Source organism: Myxine glutinosa, chromosome 6 (genome assembly GCF_964187855.1).
Source record: "Myxine glutinosa chromosome 6, kmMyxGlut1.1, whole genome shotgun sequence".
Lineage (NCBI taxonomy): Eukaryota > Metazoa > Chordata > Myxini > Myxiniformes > Myxinidae > Myxine > Myxine glutinosa.
In genome coordinates this window covers 178,823,969-178,840,935 of record NC_136266.1, presented here as the reverse complement: position 1 = coordinate 178,840,935, position 16,967 = coordinate 178,823,969, and the positions used below count along the sequence as shown (strand labels likewise).

General features: G+C 41.4%; 1 protein-coding gene across 5 annotated transcripts in view; it reads right to left on the bottom strand.

The window, feature by feature from the left end:
- LRP1 (LDL receptor related protein 1) overlaps nt 1–14,451 on the bottom strand; it is a 524,929-nt gene extending 510,478 nt beyond the window's left edge. For all 5 annotated transcript variants that reach the window (XM_078780908.1, XM_078780909.1, XM_078780910.1 and 2 more), the window contains exon 1: nt 11,664–14,451. In XM_078780908.1, the coding sequence (XP_078637034.1) occupies nt 11,664–11,757 (94 nt within the window). In that variant the 5' untranslated portion in view covers nt 11,758–14,451. The remainder of the gene's footprint in view (nt 1–11,663) is intronic.
- Nucleotides 14,452–16,967: the final 2,516 nt, after the last annotated feature.

Sequence of the window (16,967 nt, the reverse complement as noted above, 5' to 3'; positions counted from 1 at the left end):
GGCCCAGCGGTTTGCCGCGAAAAGTTGAAATAGGAGATGGACGGACGGACAGAGCACGATGACAATACCTTATCTGGAATTCCATTTCCAGATAAACTAATAACAGAGTTGACAAAATCCCCCTAAAAAAAAAAAAATACCGAGAAGAAAAAGACGTAAAATATCATTGCGCAACCCTGGTTTTAGTATAATTTTGCTGTATGGAGTTAAAGGCCGCCAGTCGGCCATCTTTGGTGGGATGACAAAACAAAATCTTCTGCATATGTACACTCTCATGTATTGTCTTTGTGCCAAGTTTAAACAAAATTGGTCCATGGGTGTCTGAGAAATGACTGGGGATACGTTTAAGTAACAAAATGGCCGCCAGTCGGCCATCTTTGGTGGGATGACAAAACAAAATCTTCTGCACATGTATACTCTCATGTATACTCTCATGTATTGTCTTTGTGCCAAGTTTGAACAAAATTGGTCCATGGGTGTCTGAGAAATGGCTGGGGATACGTTTAAGTAACAAAATGGCCGCCACTCGGCCATCTTGGATCTAATCTCGAAAAAACAATGACGTGCATATGTACACCCTCATGTATTGTTGTTGTGCCAAGTTTGAACAAAATAGGTCAATACATCTCCGAGATATGGTTGCGGACGCATGGACGGACGGACGGACGGACGGACGAGACCCGATCCATATCCCGACTAAGTCCAACGGGGGCAAATAAACGGTATGGAGGACATTAAGCAACACAGGTCAAGGGACCACCTTGTCCACGGTGACATCGCAAAAAGATGGTGTCCAAAATTCACAAGATCCAAAGTCCAAAATACACGTTAAAGTCCACATTCCATGATGTGCTTGCGAAAGGGTTTATTAAATAAATAAAGTGTCTCAAAACCACATAAACAGGTGTGCGAGCACCTCCATCGTGTTCCAGCTCCAAAGAAGCTTCCTTATTACGATTTACACATTCAAGGCACAACTAACTGCCTCGACCTGCACGTTTCCCCTTGTGGATCGTTGTCTTTGGGGAAGATCTACGTCTGTCTTTGGAGGATTCTTTGGCGCAAAGAGGTTCCATAGTCTAGCAAAGTGTTATAGTGCATATGGTGTGCACATCACTCCCAAAAAGGTTATCAAAGGACAGGTAGGGAGCACACCTCCACCAGGCTGAACAGTTTACGTTTTGTATCCACTGATTGGCCCGAGCTGGATTCGGACCTGAACCAAAATCGAATCTGCTTGTTCGTGTCGCCGAACCGACTCATCCACTAAATCCGGCCATAACCTTTTGAAATATCCAGCTCACAAACGGATGGAGAAACAGGGTTAAAAGAACCTCCATCCACCTTGGGGTAACCAGACCAGGTAGGGTATGGGCAGGAGTGGAGGAGGATGAGGGAGAGGGGTTGGAGGGGGAGAGACAAATTAACACACCCTGTCTGGTACATATTTTGATCCATCTACACTTAAACGATGTATATGCTTTAAGTGCAAAGTAAAATGACTATGACGTCATCGTGCTATTGTAAATTGTCTCCATCGCGATTAGAATAAATACACTTCAAGGCCCGAGGCATCTATCTCCCGACGGCAGACACCACGGATTAGGTTGTCTCCGATGTACAAACAAGTCTTATTTGATCAGGACACATTCTCCACGAGGAAACAAAGGGATGAGTCGGGGATTCAAAAGATGATGGTTTGGGTTTGGCACCATCACTCACCGTCTCGTTATAAACTGCCCTCCTGGTGATGCTCCCCAATAGTGTCGCATTGTGAAGCGAACTATCATATCATAAATAATGCAAAACTACATGTCCTTGTGCAGTTTAACAATCATGGACAAATTAATGTTACCAATCTCAGGTAACTCGAGTGATACACGTAATCCGTATCAGGTAACTTGAGTGACATAAGGAATCGGTATCAGGTAACTAGTATTATGTAGGGAATCAGTATCGGATAACAAGAGTTATATGGGGAATCAGCATTAGGTAACGAGAGTAACATAGGGAATCAGTATCAGGTAACTAGAGTGATATAAGGAATCGGTATCAGGTAACTAGTATTATGTAGGGAATCAGTATCGGATAACAAGAGTTATATGGGGAATCAGCATTAGGTAACGAGAGTAACATAGGGAATCAGGATCAGGTAACTGGAGTGATATAAGGAATCAGTATCAGGTAACTACACTGATATGAATGAATTCGTATCAGGTAACTGGAGTGATATAGGAAATCAGTATCAGGTAACTAGAGTGATATAAGGAATCAGTATCAGGTAACTACACTGATATAAAGGAATTCGTATCAGGAAACTAGAGTGATATAGGAAATCAGTATCAGGTAACTAGAGTGATATAGGAAATCAGTATCAGGTAACTAGAGTGATATAGGAAATCAGTATCAGGTAACTAGAGTGATATAGGAAATCAGTATCAGGTAACTACACTGAAATGAATGAATTCGTATCAGGTAACTGGAATGATATAGGAAATCAGTATCAGATAACTGGAGTGATATGGGAAATCAGTATCAGGTAACTACACTGATATGAATGAATTCGTATCAGGTAACTGGAGTGATACAGGAAATCAGTATCAGTTAACTAGAGTGAGTGATATAGGAAATCAGTATGAGGTAACGATAGTGATATGGAGAATCAGTATCAGGTAAGTAGCGTGATATGGGAAATTAGTATCAGGTAACTTGACTGATAGAGGAAATCAGGTAACTAGTGATATAGGGAATCAGTATCAGGTAACTAGTGTTATATCGGGAATCAGCATCAGATAACGAGAGTTATCTCGAGAATCAGTATCAGGTAACTAGTTATATAGGGAATCAGTATCAGATAACTGGAGTTATCTCGAGAAGCAGTATCAGGTAACTAGTTATATAGGGAATCTGTATCAGATAACTGGAGTTATCTCGAGAATCAGTATCAGGTAACTAGTTATATAGGGAATCTATCAGATAACTGGAGTGCGATAGGGAATCAGTATCAGGTAACTAGTGTTATATAGGGAATCAGTATCAGATAACTAGAGTTATCTCGAGAATCAGTATCAGGTAACTAGTTATATAGGGAATCAGTATCAGAGAACTGGAGTGAGATAGGGAATCAGTATCAGGTAACTAGTTATATAGGGAATCAGTATCAGAGAACTGGAGTGAGATAGGGAATCAGTATCAGGTAATGAGAGTGATACAGGGAATCAGTATCAGGTAATGAGAGTGATACAGGGAATCAGTATCAGGTAATGAGAGTGATACAGGGAATCAGTATCAGCTAACTTGAGTGAGACAGGGAATCAGTATCAGGTAACTTGAGTGAGATAGGGAATCAGTATCAGCTAACTTGAGTGAGATAGGGAATCAGTATCAGCTAACTTGAGTGAGATAGGGAATCAGTATCAGGTAACTTGAGTGAGATAGGGAATCAGTATCAGGTAACTTGAGTGACATAGGAAATCAGTATCAGGTAATGAGAGTGATACAGGGAATCAGTATCAGGTAATTAGTGTTATATAAGTAATCAGTATCAGATAACTAGAGTTATCTCGAGAATCAGTATCAGGTAATGAGAGTGATACAGGGAATCAGTATCAGGTAACTAGTGTTATATAAGTAATCAGTATCAGATAATTAGAGTTATCTCGAGAATCAGTATCAGGTAATGAGAGTGATACAGGGAATCAGTATCAGGTAACTAGTGTTATATAAGGAATCAGTATCAGATAACTCGAGTTATCTCGAGAATCAGTATCAGGTAACTAATTATATAGGGAATCAGTATCAGGTGATGAGTGATACAGGGAATCAGTATCAGGTAACTAGTGTTATATAAGGAATCAGTATCAGATAACTCGAGTTATCTCGAGAATCAGTATCAGGTAACTAATTATATAGGGAATCAGTATCAGGTGATGAGTGATACAGGGAATCAGTATCAGGTAATGAGAGTGATACATGGAATCAGTATCAGATAACTGGAGTGAGATAGGGAATCAGTATCAGCTAACTTGAGTGACATAGGAAATCAGTATCGGGTAATGAGAGTGATACAGGGAATCAGTATCAGGTAACTAGTTATATAGGGAATCAGTATCAGATAACTAGAGTTATCTCGAGAATCAGTATCAGGTAATGAGAGCGATACAGGGAATCAGTATCAGGTAACTAGTGTTATATAAGGAATCAGTATCAGATAACTAGAGTTATCTCGAGAATCAGTATCGGGTAATGAGAGTGATACAGGGAATCAGTATCAGGTAACTAGAGTTATCTCGAGAATCAGTATCAGGTAATGAGAGTGATACAGGGAATCAGTATCAGGTAACTTGTGTTATATAAGGAATCAGTATCAGATAACTAGAGTTATCTCGAGAATCAGTATCAGGTAACTAGTTATATAGGGAATCAGTATCAGATAACTGGAGTTATCTCGAGAATCAGTATCAGGTAACTAGTTATATAGGGAATCAGTATCAGATAACTGGAGTTATCTCGAGAATCAGTATCAGGTAACTAGTTATATAGGGAATCAATATCAGATAACTGGAGTGAGATAGGGAATCAGTATCAGATAACTGGAGTGATATAGGGAATCAGTATCAGCTAACGTGAGTGACATAGGAAATCAGTATCAGGTAATGAGAGTGATACAAGGAATCAGTATCAGATAACTGGAGTGAGATAGGGAATCAGTATCAGCTAACTTGAGTGACATAGGAAATCAGTATCAGGTAATGAGAGTGATACAGGCAATCAGTATCAGGTAACTAGTCATATAATGAATCAATATCAGGTAACTTGAGTGATATAGGTAATTAGATTTCTCAAATTTATGCGCTTTCACTTGGATTTCAAGGGATGAAAATCTTGGTACAATTCAGTCTGTGTGACGGATATGTGATGCGATCAAATTATATCATTGAAATTGAAGATTCACAGAGAGACAAGAAATCATTTTTAAAAACTAAAACTGCCACTTTATAACTGATGGCAGTGATGACCGGTTTCCTCTGCCTTCCCGCTTTCATACAGCCCCGCGTTCATACAGCCCCGCTTTCATACAGCCCCGCTTTCATACAGCCCCGCTTTCATACAAGGTTTATGCTTCAAAACGTCATAGCTCCTAAACCATGTGACTTATGACATCATGGTTAGTGAACTTTTTGTTCGTCATGGGTATGCGATTGTGCCTCGATCTGTTCAGTCATTTGGGAGAAAATGGATTTTTAGTGGTTTTTCAGGCATCTCCCTTAAAACAATATGGCGGCCGAACCACGTGACATATGACACCATTATGATTATTATTTTTTGTGCATTAATTTATACCGAGATGATGCTCAAGAAATTTCATCCTGATCGGATGGTTTTTTTTTACTTGTCGAATTATGACGTCATAATGGAGGCACATATGACATCTTCATTCACATAAGTTATTCTGCATGGAGAGTTGTTTACAATAAGCCATGTCTCAATCTTTCCTATGCAGCACTTTTGGAGATATAGAGGTGCAAAGTTTTTCGGTTTTTCCAAGATGGCGCACGTACCACGTGACCTATGACGTCATAATTACCATAAAACATTCTGCAGGCAGAGGCGCTCCTGTGGTGAAAATTTCCTGTAAATCGGTCCAACTATTGCAGAGAAAAGGATTTTTAAAGCAAATAAATCTGGAAAATGGCTGTGGCACAATCAATTAGATGGCCTGGGAAGAAAAGGTGTTGTTGCCTTTCTTCTTCCAACAATAACGACTTCTGGCTTGCGGACCGAACAACCAATCATGTTGAAATTTTAAACATTTATTGCGCTTGATGACAACTACATTACATTAAAGTTTCAAGTCGATCAATGCAGCGTTTAAAGAGATAGAAGCTTTCTTACATTTTCGTTCAATCAATTATCTATTGCGGCCAAACCATGCGACTTATCGCAACTTCCCAAATAGCGTTTCAACTTGCCACATGGGGAACATTTCTTTAAAGTTTCTACTCGATATCTTCAAAAATTAGAGAGATAGGTTTTAAAATTTACGCTTTAAAACGTCATAACTCCTAAACCATGTGACCTATGACGTCATGATCTCTGAACTTTTTGTTCGTCATGAGCATGCGATTCTGCATGCAAAGTTTGGGCTCGATCTGTTTAGCCGTTTAGGAGAAAAAGGGTTTTTAGCGTTTTCCACGAAAAACAATGTGGTGCACGACAACGTATGACGTATGACGTCACATCCATGTGACGTATGACGTCGAATTTTTTTGCATGATGATTCTTTTTTCATTTAGGTCATGGGAAAAAATATATATATATTCATGGCATCAACGGTTATATTTGTCGAATTCTAACCTCGTAACGTGAGCACTATTAATATCCTAAATAAATATTTTTTGGGCCCATTGCAGAGTTCTTTAAAATTAACCATGACGCAATTTTTTCGCATTGAGCCATTTCGGAGATATAGAGGTGCAAAGTTTAACGGTTTTTTTTCCCCAAGATGACGCCATACCACGTGCTGCATGACGTCATAATTCACAGTAAAAAAATATTCTACATGTCTAGCCAATCACTTGGCGAAAATGTCAATCGGAACAACGGTTGCAGCGAACATTAATTTAAACGTTTTCGGACATGAAAAACAGGGACGGAAGAATAAGAAGAATAAACGATAGTAAAAACAATCGGTATTCCTCTACATTGTATGTAGAGGAAACCTAATAAACCAAAATTACTGATTTTAATACAGACCAGACCAGAGCATGACCCTTAGCCTCAGCTCGAATTAAGAACGAGGTAACAAGAGGTGAAGAAACTCCAGTAAATAAAGTCATGGACCCGTAAATTCAAATCACATTCACAGCCATACATCCCACATCTGCATTAATTTAAAATTCCAATGGTCATTAGGTCACGCCTTGTGAAGTTTCTGCAAAGTTTGTGCTTTCTAATGACCTTTGCTGCAAAATGAAAGGGCAAAATGACCTTTACATCAGATGTTTCCCACCATTTACCCAACTCATCAGCAAACATTTGATTTGCGAATTCGTAAATAAGATGTTATACGTATCGTGTGTCTGTGCATGTAATTCCTATCATTGGCAGAAGCATTAATAATGTATTAAATATATGCCCTGTGCTTGCTTTGTCACGTGGACAACACACAGCTGTAAGAGCGGCCCCTGCTGTGAGTATCACAACGTCACAAAACTTGGGTCCACAAAACTCCCCCATGGTGAAAAACGAACTATGGCCTTCAAAGAACTCCGCATGGTATGCTGAACGACAATCTGCGCAGGTAAACAAGGCGCTTTTCAACAAAGAGCTTGAAATCCCGGTCTGGACATTGGAGGGTCACGCAGGAATGAGAGAAATAGATTCCGAACAATAGATTGAGAAAACTACAATGGTGATATGATCGAGAACCTCATCTGGGCTGAAGAGTTTCTGCTTTGTATCCACTGATTGGTCATTTCTGGAACCGGCATGAACCAAAATCGAATCGTCTTCTTATTTTTGTCATCTACCCAACTTGTCCACAAAGTTTAGTCCGAATAATAACTTTTTAGTTCATAACTCTTTGAGATGTCGTGCTATATATCGTTTATAGCCCTAGTTCTCATTGGTAAAGATTCGCTTTTTAAAATTCTAGTATACATATTCTGATCTTCACCAAAATCGAATCAATTAGTCCTTGTCACACACTCGACATGTCCACAAAGTTTCATCTCCGTCCACAAATTTTTGAGATATCCTGCTATACATCATTTTTGGCCATATCACTCAATAGTGAAAAATCACTTTTAAAATTCTACTTGCTGGATCCGGGTCCGGATCTTCACCAAAATTGAATAGGCTATTCCTTGTCACACACCCAACCTGTCCAACAACTTTCGTCCATATCTGTCCACAACTTTTTGAAATATCCTGCGATGTATCGTTTTGGCCCTATTTCCCAATGACGAAGAATCACGAAAATTATAATAATTCTCATATCCGAATCCATATTCAGATCTTCGCCAAAATCGAATCAATTAGTCCTTGTCACACACTCAACATGTCCACAAAGTTTCATCCAAATCCGTCCACAACTTTTTGAGATATCCTGCTATATATCATTTTTGGCCATATCTCCCAATGGTGAAAAATCACTTTTAAAATTCTACTAGCTGGATCCGGGTCCGGATCTTCACCAAAATTGAATAGGCTATTCCTTGTCACACACCCAACCTGTCCAACAACTTTCGTCCATATCTGTCCACAACGTTTTGAAATATCCTGCTATGTATCGTTTTGGCCCTATTTCCCAATGATGAAGAATCACGAAAATTATAATAATTCTCATATCCGAATCCATATTCAGATCTTCGCCAAAATCGAATCTATTTGTCCTTGTCACACACTCAACATATCCACAAAGTTTCATCCAAATCCGTCCACAACTTTTTGAGATATCCTGCTATATATCATTTTTGGCCATATCACTCAATAGTGAAAAATCACTTTTAAAATTCTACTAGCTGGATCCGGGTCCGGATCTTCACCAAAATTGAATAGGCTATTCCTTGTCACACACCCAACCTGTCCAACAAGTTTCGTCCAAATCTGTCCACAACTTTTTGAAATATCCTGCGATGTATCGTTTTGGCCCTATTTCCCAATGACGAAGAATCACGAAAATTATAATAATTCTCATATCCGAATCCATATTCAGATCTTCGCCAAAATCGAATCTATTTGTCCTTGTCAGTCACCCAACCGGTCCACCAAATTTCATCCGAATCCGTCCACAACCTTTTGAGATATCGTGCTCACAAACATACAACCAAACAAGACAGACAGACAGACAGACACAAACAGGGTTGGAATCAATCTCCATCTACCTTTGGTGGCGTAGGGAACAATCGAATTGGACTGAACTTTTTTATCTACTACAGTATATAAGAGAGCTGTTGGTCTGTCTGTGTGTGTCTGTCTGTCTGTCTATCTGTCGCCATTTTTCTCAGAGATCGCTCAACGGATCTCCGTCAAACTTTCAGAGGTTCATCCGTGAGTGTCTGGGAGTGTTTAGGCCAAAAAAAAAAAGAAAATAAAAAAGTTGGTTTTTTGGGATTTGAAAAAAACCCAAAAAAAAAACGCTCAATTGTGCCGAAGCCTTTTTAAATTAATGACATTTATATACAAGTACACATTCGCATAAATAAATACAAAACAATCACCAGACATTTGAATACAAATAAAACAATTCCGGAAGTGTACGAAGTTGGTAGTGCAGCTTCCTCTTCTTCCTGATCGGTATCACACTTAACTCAGAAACGTGATGAACGATCAGCAGAAAATATTCAACGAAAAGGTAAAATGATGATTTGACATTTGTGATGGATTCGGATTTGGATGTAATTGCTCATTATATTTGCCCTCATTTCAAATTTGTTAATGTTTCTTTTTTGCTTGAGCAATGCCGGGTACTCCAGCTATAAACACTTATATACTTTACTCGGGGTACAAATACAATACAACTTTGTCTGGGGGTAACATAGGCTATGTGGCCGCGGCCTCATTCGGGGGTGTGGGGGACCAGGAGAGGGGCGTAAATTCTCCATGTAAATGTGTACCGTGTAGCGCCACCTGGTGATGGTGGCAGAGGGTATTACAATTTCCTTTTTTTACCTGGGCAACCCCGAGGTTAAAGCACTCTATGCACAGGTAGATTTTTTTCTCCTTCTCATAGCCCTCCGGCCTCCCCCAAAACGGAGGGGCCTCTCAAAACTATAGTACACAAAGATGTATGTGTAGTATCTATTTCCCCTCCCTCTCACCTCACCTCTCACATCCCCCCCCTCCCCCACCCGGCAAGTCCTGTTAGTTTATTATAAGGAATGAATATTATTGAGTAATCAATCTCAAGCTTCCCTCCAGGTCTTCAAGACAGCCGTTCACCACCATCGCAGATCATCCCTTATACAAAACCATGATCTTTTCTACCCCCGATAACCAACCCCCAATCTGACTACCTTCCACATTTCCAGTTTTTCCTTCCTGAGAGATTGCTTCCGTATTGTTCATTACCGCAGCCACCAAAGGTGGATGGAGGTTATGTTTTCACCCCTGTCTGTCAGTTCGTCTGTCAGTTCGTCTGTCAGTTTGTCTGTCAGTTCGTCTGTCAGTTCGTCTGTCAGTTCGTCTGTCAGTTCGTCTGTCAGTTCGTCTGTCAGTTCGTCTGTCAGTTCGTCTGTCAGTTCGTCTGTCAGTTCGTCTGTCAGTTCGTCTGTCAGTTCGTCTGTCAGTTTGTCTGTCAGTTCGTCTGTCAGTTCGTCTGTCAGTTCGTCTGTCAGTTCGTCTGTCAGTTCGTCTGTCAGTTCGTCTGTCAGTTCGTCTGTCAGTTCGTCTGTCAGTTCGTCTGTCAGTTCGTCTGTCAGTTCGTCTGTCAGTTCGTCTGTCAGTTCGTCTGTCAGTTCGTCTGTCAGTTCGTCTGTCAGTTCGTCTGTCAGTTTGTCTGTCCGTTTGTCAACAAGATATCTCAAAAGTTGTGGACGGATTCGCGAAATTTGGCATTGAGGTACCTTGTGTGACAAGGACGAAATGATTAAATGTTGGTGAAGATCCGGATTCGGCTAGTATAATTTTTAGGTGATTCTTCACCATTGGGCGATCGGGCCAAAATCGATACATAGCAGGATATCTCAAAAAGTTATGGACGAATTTGGACGAAATTTGGTGGAGAGGTTATGGGTGTGAAACGCACTAATCGTTTCGATTTTGGTAAAGATCTGAATATGGATTCGGCCACAATAATTATTTAATTTTAAAGTGATTCTTCACCATTGAGAGATCGGGTGAAAAGCGATTTATAACATGATATTAAAAAAAGTTATGGACGAATTTGGACGAAATTTGGTGGAGAGGTTATGGGTGTGAAACGCACTAATCGTTTCGATTTTGGTAAAGATCTGAACATGGATTCGGCCACAATAATTATTTAATTTTAAAGTGATTCTTCACCATTGAGAGATCGGGTGAAAAGCGATTTATAACATGATATTAAAAAAAGTTATGGACGAATTTGGACGAAATTTGGTGGAGAGGTTATGGGTGTGAAACGCACTAATCATTTCGATTTTGGTAAAGATCTGAACATGGATTCGGCCACAATAATTATTTAATTTTAAAGTGATTCTTCACCATTGAGAGATCGGGTGAAAAGCGATTAAATAACATGATATTTAAAAAAAGTTATGGACGAGTTATGAATAAACTTGGTGGATCAGTTGGTTAGATGACGAGAACAACCCGATTCGATTTTGGTTCAGGTCCGAATCCAGATCCAGCCTATCAGTGGATACAAAACGTAACCTGTTCACCAGGTGGAGGTATGCTCTCTACTGAGTGCCATGCTAGTTTTGTTCTGTTACATCCCGATGCGTTCAGTGTTCTCGCTCTTCCATGAGCCTTGAACCTGTATACAAAGAAAGTCAAAACAACAGCAAACAGCAAGCAATCCTTGCTGATAATAATATCACCCAAAAGTCTTTTTCTGATGGAATTATAAAAGAGGCAAAAATGGGCAATGCCAGCAATAAAAGGGACTGCTTCAATGGCCGGATATGTGGAGTGGACCAGAGTGCTGGCCTCGAAGGCCTGCGCTGCATTCTACTTACGGCAATCCTCTTCATCAGAGCCATCGGGACAATCGAAGTCCTCGTCACACTCCCAGTTGTGCGGAATGCAGTCTTTGTTGGTGCACGTGAACATGTTTCCCAAACATGGAGCATCTGCTGGGCACAAAGCGCAAGTGTGAGCAAACGGTCATCTCCCAATGGAGTCGGGGTCGCGAATCGTAAACCCCAAACGCTTCCGACCGTTTGCCTTGCAGAAACGATCTTTGACATCCAATCGATTTTAAAGTGAAAATACTTACCCTGGCTTATTTGGTGCAGGTAGGCAATACCTTGAGTTTGGTTTCAATGATGTCCTGCATGGCAATGTACGAGTATAATAATGGCTGCTGGGACAACAAGGCTGACATTTACATACCAATGGAGGTTTCCTCCTGGATGCCGCCATCTGTTAAAACTATAGTTAGAATCTTTATTGGTCTAGTTCACCATTTCTAATACCAGTGGAGTGAAACAGAAATGGAAAATGAGCAATAAGAGTTCTCTTACAAGGAACCTCGATGCAGGAGGAGGCCATTAGGCCCATGGAAAGCCTGCTCCATTCTTACCCACCTAAAGTCTTTGGTATAACTCGGTCGGGGTTCAAACCACGAACCTCACAGACTCGTCAGGTTCACGATGTTAACAAACATAATTTCGTTCAAAATTTTGGGAGATTAGCAAACCTGTACATTTTTGGAATCTTCAGAGCATGGAAAATCCGAAAATCAATGTTGACATTTGCACAGACACCTGCATGGCCGCCATTTTGGCTTTTCAAAATGGCCGCCATAAAATACATATTTTACGCAATCTCGGCTTCTAGTCAACCTAGAGACTTAATTAAATATGCTAATCCTATGTTTTCTGGGTCAAGGAATCCAATAAAGGCCTCAAAATAGTGCTCAGGATGATAGAAAAGCAACAAACAAAGGTGATTGAAAACCATTGTCTTTATATTTGTGATATAACTGTATTACATAATACATGATATTGCAAGTCCTTTGAAGTTATAGGTATGGGTTTATAAAGCAAGATAGCAGCCTTGTTAGTGTCAGATTGAACTATAAGTCCTATACACAGGATCTACGAGGTCTATACCGTTCAGGAATATGCTTTTCCAGATCTTCATCACTGTCCTGAGTGTCATTTTCTCAAACGTGTCTACGCAATGTAAACATTAATTTTTGGATTCCTCATCCTCTGAATAATCCAAAAATGTATAGTTTTGCTAATCTCCAAAATTTTTGAACGAAAAAACATAGTGAACCTGACTAGACTCAGAGCAAATGCTCTAACCCATCAGCTCCCAAACTTTTTTGTCCATGACCCCAAATTTTAAATCGTGTTCACCTCCCACGACCCAAATGGTACCGGTACCCACAACCTACCATAAAAAATTGTCGGAGGAAACGCTTTCAACGTGAAAACCCCCCTCTCAAAAACCAGGATTTAGAAGAAGTGGGAAAGCTGCCAACATTTGAATACGGTATACCATTGTCAGATCATGCGGCACGTAGTCATCCGCGATCCATCAGAAGGTCTCTGCGATCCAAGTGCGGGTCTTCACGACCCTGGGTTTGGGAACCCCTGTTCTAACCATTACACTACTGATTCTGGTGTTAGGAACAAAGTAGCTAATAGCAACATTCACAACAATCTAGACAATTCGCAAAACTCTCGAGATTATTTCACATAAATAACATTTTAAAATTCTAAATTTGTCCTATTCTTTAAAAAAGGCGAAAAAAAAGAGGCTAAATTTGTCCTATTCAGGCCTACCAGTGTCATAGTGTTGGGTAGGAGTCAACCCCACAACCCAATTTATAGCTCTCATGCAGTCGACTAGGCCAACGTGAAATATGACCAATTCCATAGGATTTTGCAAGCACGACCTAATTGATTCATCGCAGCAGGAGAGCGACGAACAAGGAGTGAAACCTCAGCTCGCACAAGGTCATAAGTCAAATCATCAGCACATACTAATTTATAAAAATGATAAAAGGGATGTTCTGCTTGGCTCACCGAGACTCAGGGAAGGGCCAACGCCACTCTCTGGAGTGAGGCCATCATCAACGCACAAAAAAAAGGAACCCGATGGAGGGAATGACCCATGATGTCATAGGTTATTCATACATCTGTATTGCCGTCAGATTCGATGAATGAAGAAACTACTCAAAGTCTCCACATCAGCAGCGTGCATGATCTCTCCGTTGCCGGTGGACCGAACGAGGGGTGGTGAGCCAGAAGTCCAGACGTTCCTCGTCATTGTGTTTTATGGGGGGCATGGGGGTTCTAAGCCATTAGGCACCAAATCACAAAGCAAAAGTTAAACTTAAGAAAAGGCAGATAAAAGGGCAGCCATAAATTTGGAATACAAAATAAACCATCACAAATATTATGACTAAACCCAAGGAAAAAGTGTGCCCCAGCTGCACTCCATTATGGCGCATGACCTGGAATTGCTGTACAAAGCTCATAAAACAAATGCTGTTTGGGATTGGTCAATTGCGTATATACAATCGCGTATCAACACAAAAAAGAACGGATCCATTTGCCAAAACCCGACTTTTAAAGACTAAAACAAGCATTGGCCATTTTAATGGCTAGTCCGCATTTTGGTCATTTTCCCATCTGAACACTGCTTGTACTTCATGATGCTGGTGTCCCAGTTTCAAATCTCATCCACTGTGTTGATTTGTTCATTAACCCGAATTGTCCTAATTCATGTACAAATCGGCTGATGTTTATTAATGTCCTTTAGGCAGGGCCCTTAGGGATATTTTGGGGTCGTTTGGTCCAAATTCTTCCAAAAGCACCAAATTTGGCCCAGATGTTGCCCATGCCATACTCTTTCGATTTTTGACAGGCGCCAAGACGGGCGCCCCCCCCCCCCCCTCGGGGGACCCATATTGGCGAAATACTAAATGGCCGCCACCCGGATTAGAGGAAAATCAGTTAAATAACCAAAAGGGTTGGAATCATGTATGATACCACTTTTCAGGGGTTTTCGAGGTCGAGGAATCCAATTATGATGTTATTTTGATGATTCGAGGTCAAGGTCAACCCTCAAGGTCATCTTAAAGGTCATTTTTGAGTCAAACATGTCGGTTTTTGAGGTTTTGTCAAGATTTACGCGAGGTTCACCATTTTACGTTTCTGGGTTGGGTAATCGAACTCTGACCTTATTTTTTGACAATTAGAGGAAATATTTACATGTCTATTTCCTAATTTTCAGGCATATGCAGTTCATCAGTCTAATTACAAAGGTACGGATTTTGATGTTTTATGAACTGTATGCCATATCCTTGTGTTTAATTTTTGTGCGATCATGATCCGGGTTCATGTATACATGATTGTATACACGTCATAAATATGACGTCATAGGTCATGTGACCTGGCGGCCATTTTGGATTTTATGAAAACCTTAAAAATGGATCCCTGCCTTCATTTTTCGATCGATTCATTTTGAACTTTGACCACTTATAGTACGCCATGTGATTGGATGCGTATCCTAATTATGACGTCATAGGTCAGGTGACATGGCGGGATGGACCGGTATGGTCCCCGGATCATACCGCCCTTGGCGCCCGTCCAAAATCGAAAGAGTATGGCATGGGCAACATCTGCGCCAAATTTGATGCTTTTGGAAGAATTTGAACCAAAATATCCCTAAGGGCCCTGACTACTTGTTCTGCAGGAATTCCATGTAGAAGTTCTTCCATAAGCCTCAAAACACTCGGGAAAACATTTTAGATTTAGTTCTCTGATGTAGTTAAGAAACAAAACTTTCTAAATCAGATAGTGTTCCGAACTTTGAGGGAAAGCAGAACAAGTTGGTCCTCATTACAGAGATTACAATGAATAAACACTAAGCAAGCACATAAAACATATACAGTAGGCCTATATGATTTAAACGGATCTACGGAGAAGGCAACATGGCGGCAGTCGAGTCTGTCCTGATTTACAGAAGTGAAACATGGATCCATTATGACCCACGAGAAGGGACTTGACGGATGCTAGACAGACAGTACCTACAGGACTTCTTCGTTCAGCTTTCAATGTCCATTGATCTGAGCAAAAGACAAAAAAAAAGCTTTAGGGTTATCTTCCAAGTTAAAATTGGAAGAAGACATCTCAGGTTTGCTGGACACTCCTACTGCCGCAAAACGAACCTGTTTCCAATGTTGTACTGTGCACAGCTAAACATGGAAGGCCAAAGTGGGGCAGACTGGCTGTCGACTACATCAACATGTTGAATAAGGATATGTGCCTGCAGACAGAGGAATTGCACCCAGCAATGCTTCATCGAGAGGACTAGAAGCGATAAGGATCAATGTTATCTGAGTTTGGCTGAAGAGTTGACTTAGTAAGAAGAAGAAGAAGGAAATTGATGCAGCAGCAGATTTACTGTCTGATGGGTTCTGTCATCATCCATTACATCCACCACCAAAGGTGGACGAAGGTTATGTTTTCCCCTGTCGGTCTGTCTGCAGTGTCTGCAGGATATCTCAAAACGTTATGGACAGATTCGGACAAAAATTGGTGCAAGGGTTGGGTGTGCGACAAGAACCACCTTCAGAGGCCATTTTTACCAGCACATCAGGGGTTGGCCTTTTTCGGGCACCGTGGTCCCCTTTTTGAAGCAATGTTTTATCACCGGATGCCCTTCCTCCCACCAACCCTGTTAGTCGCCTCTTGCGACACACAGGGAATTGCCAGTGAACTGGTGCTCAACTTGCCGACCTTGGAGGGATGATCAGGCTGAGTCAACCCCCCGGGTGTTAATTCACCGATTGAGCAGGATTCGAACCCAGGATCCTAGGATCCCAAGCCGGCACCCTAACCGCTAAGCCGGCACCCTAACCGCTAAGCCGGCACCCTAACCGCTAAGTAGGCACCCTAACCGCTAAGCCGGCACCCTAACCGCTAAGCCGGCACCCTAACCGCTAAGCCGGCACCCTAACCGCTAAGCCGGCACCCTAACCGCTAAGCCGGCACCCTAACCGCTAAGCCGGCACCCTAACCGCTAAGCCGGCACCCTAACCGCTAAGCCGGCACCCTAACCGCTAAGCCGGCACCCTAACCGCTAAGCCGGCACCCTAACCGCTAAGCCGGCACCCTAACAGCTAAGCCGGCACCCTAACAGCTAAGCCGGCACCCTCACCGCTAAGCCGGCACCCTAACCGCTAAGCCGGCACCCTAACCGCTAAGCCGGCACCCTAACCGCTAAGCCGGCACCCTAACCGCTAAGCCGGCACCCTAACCGCTAAGCCTGGGTGTGCAACAAAGACGTATTGATTCGAT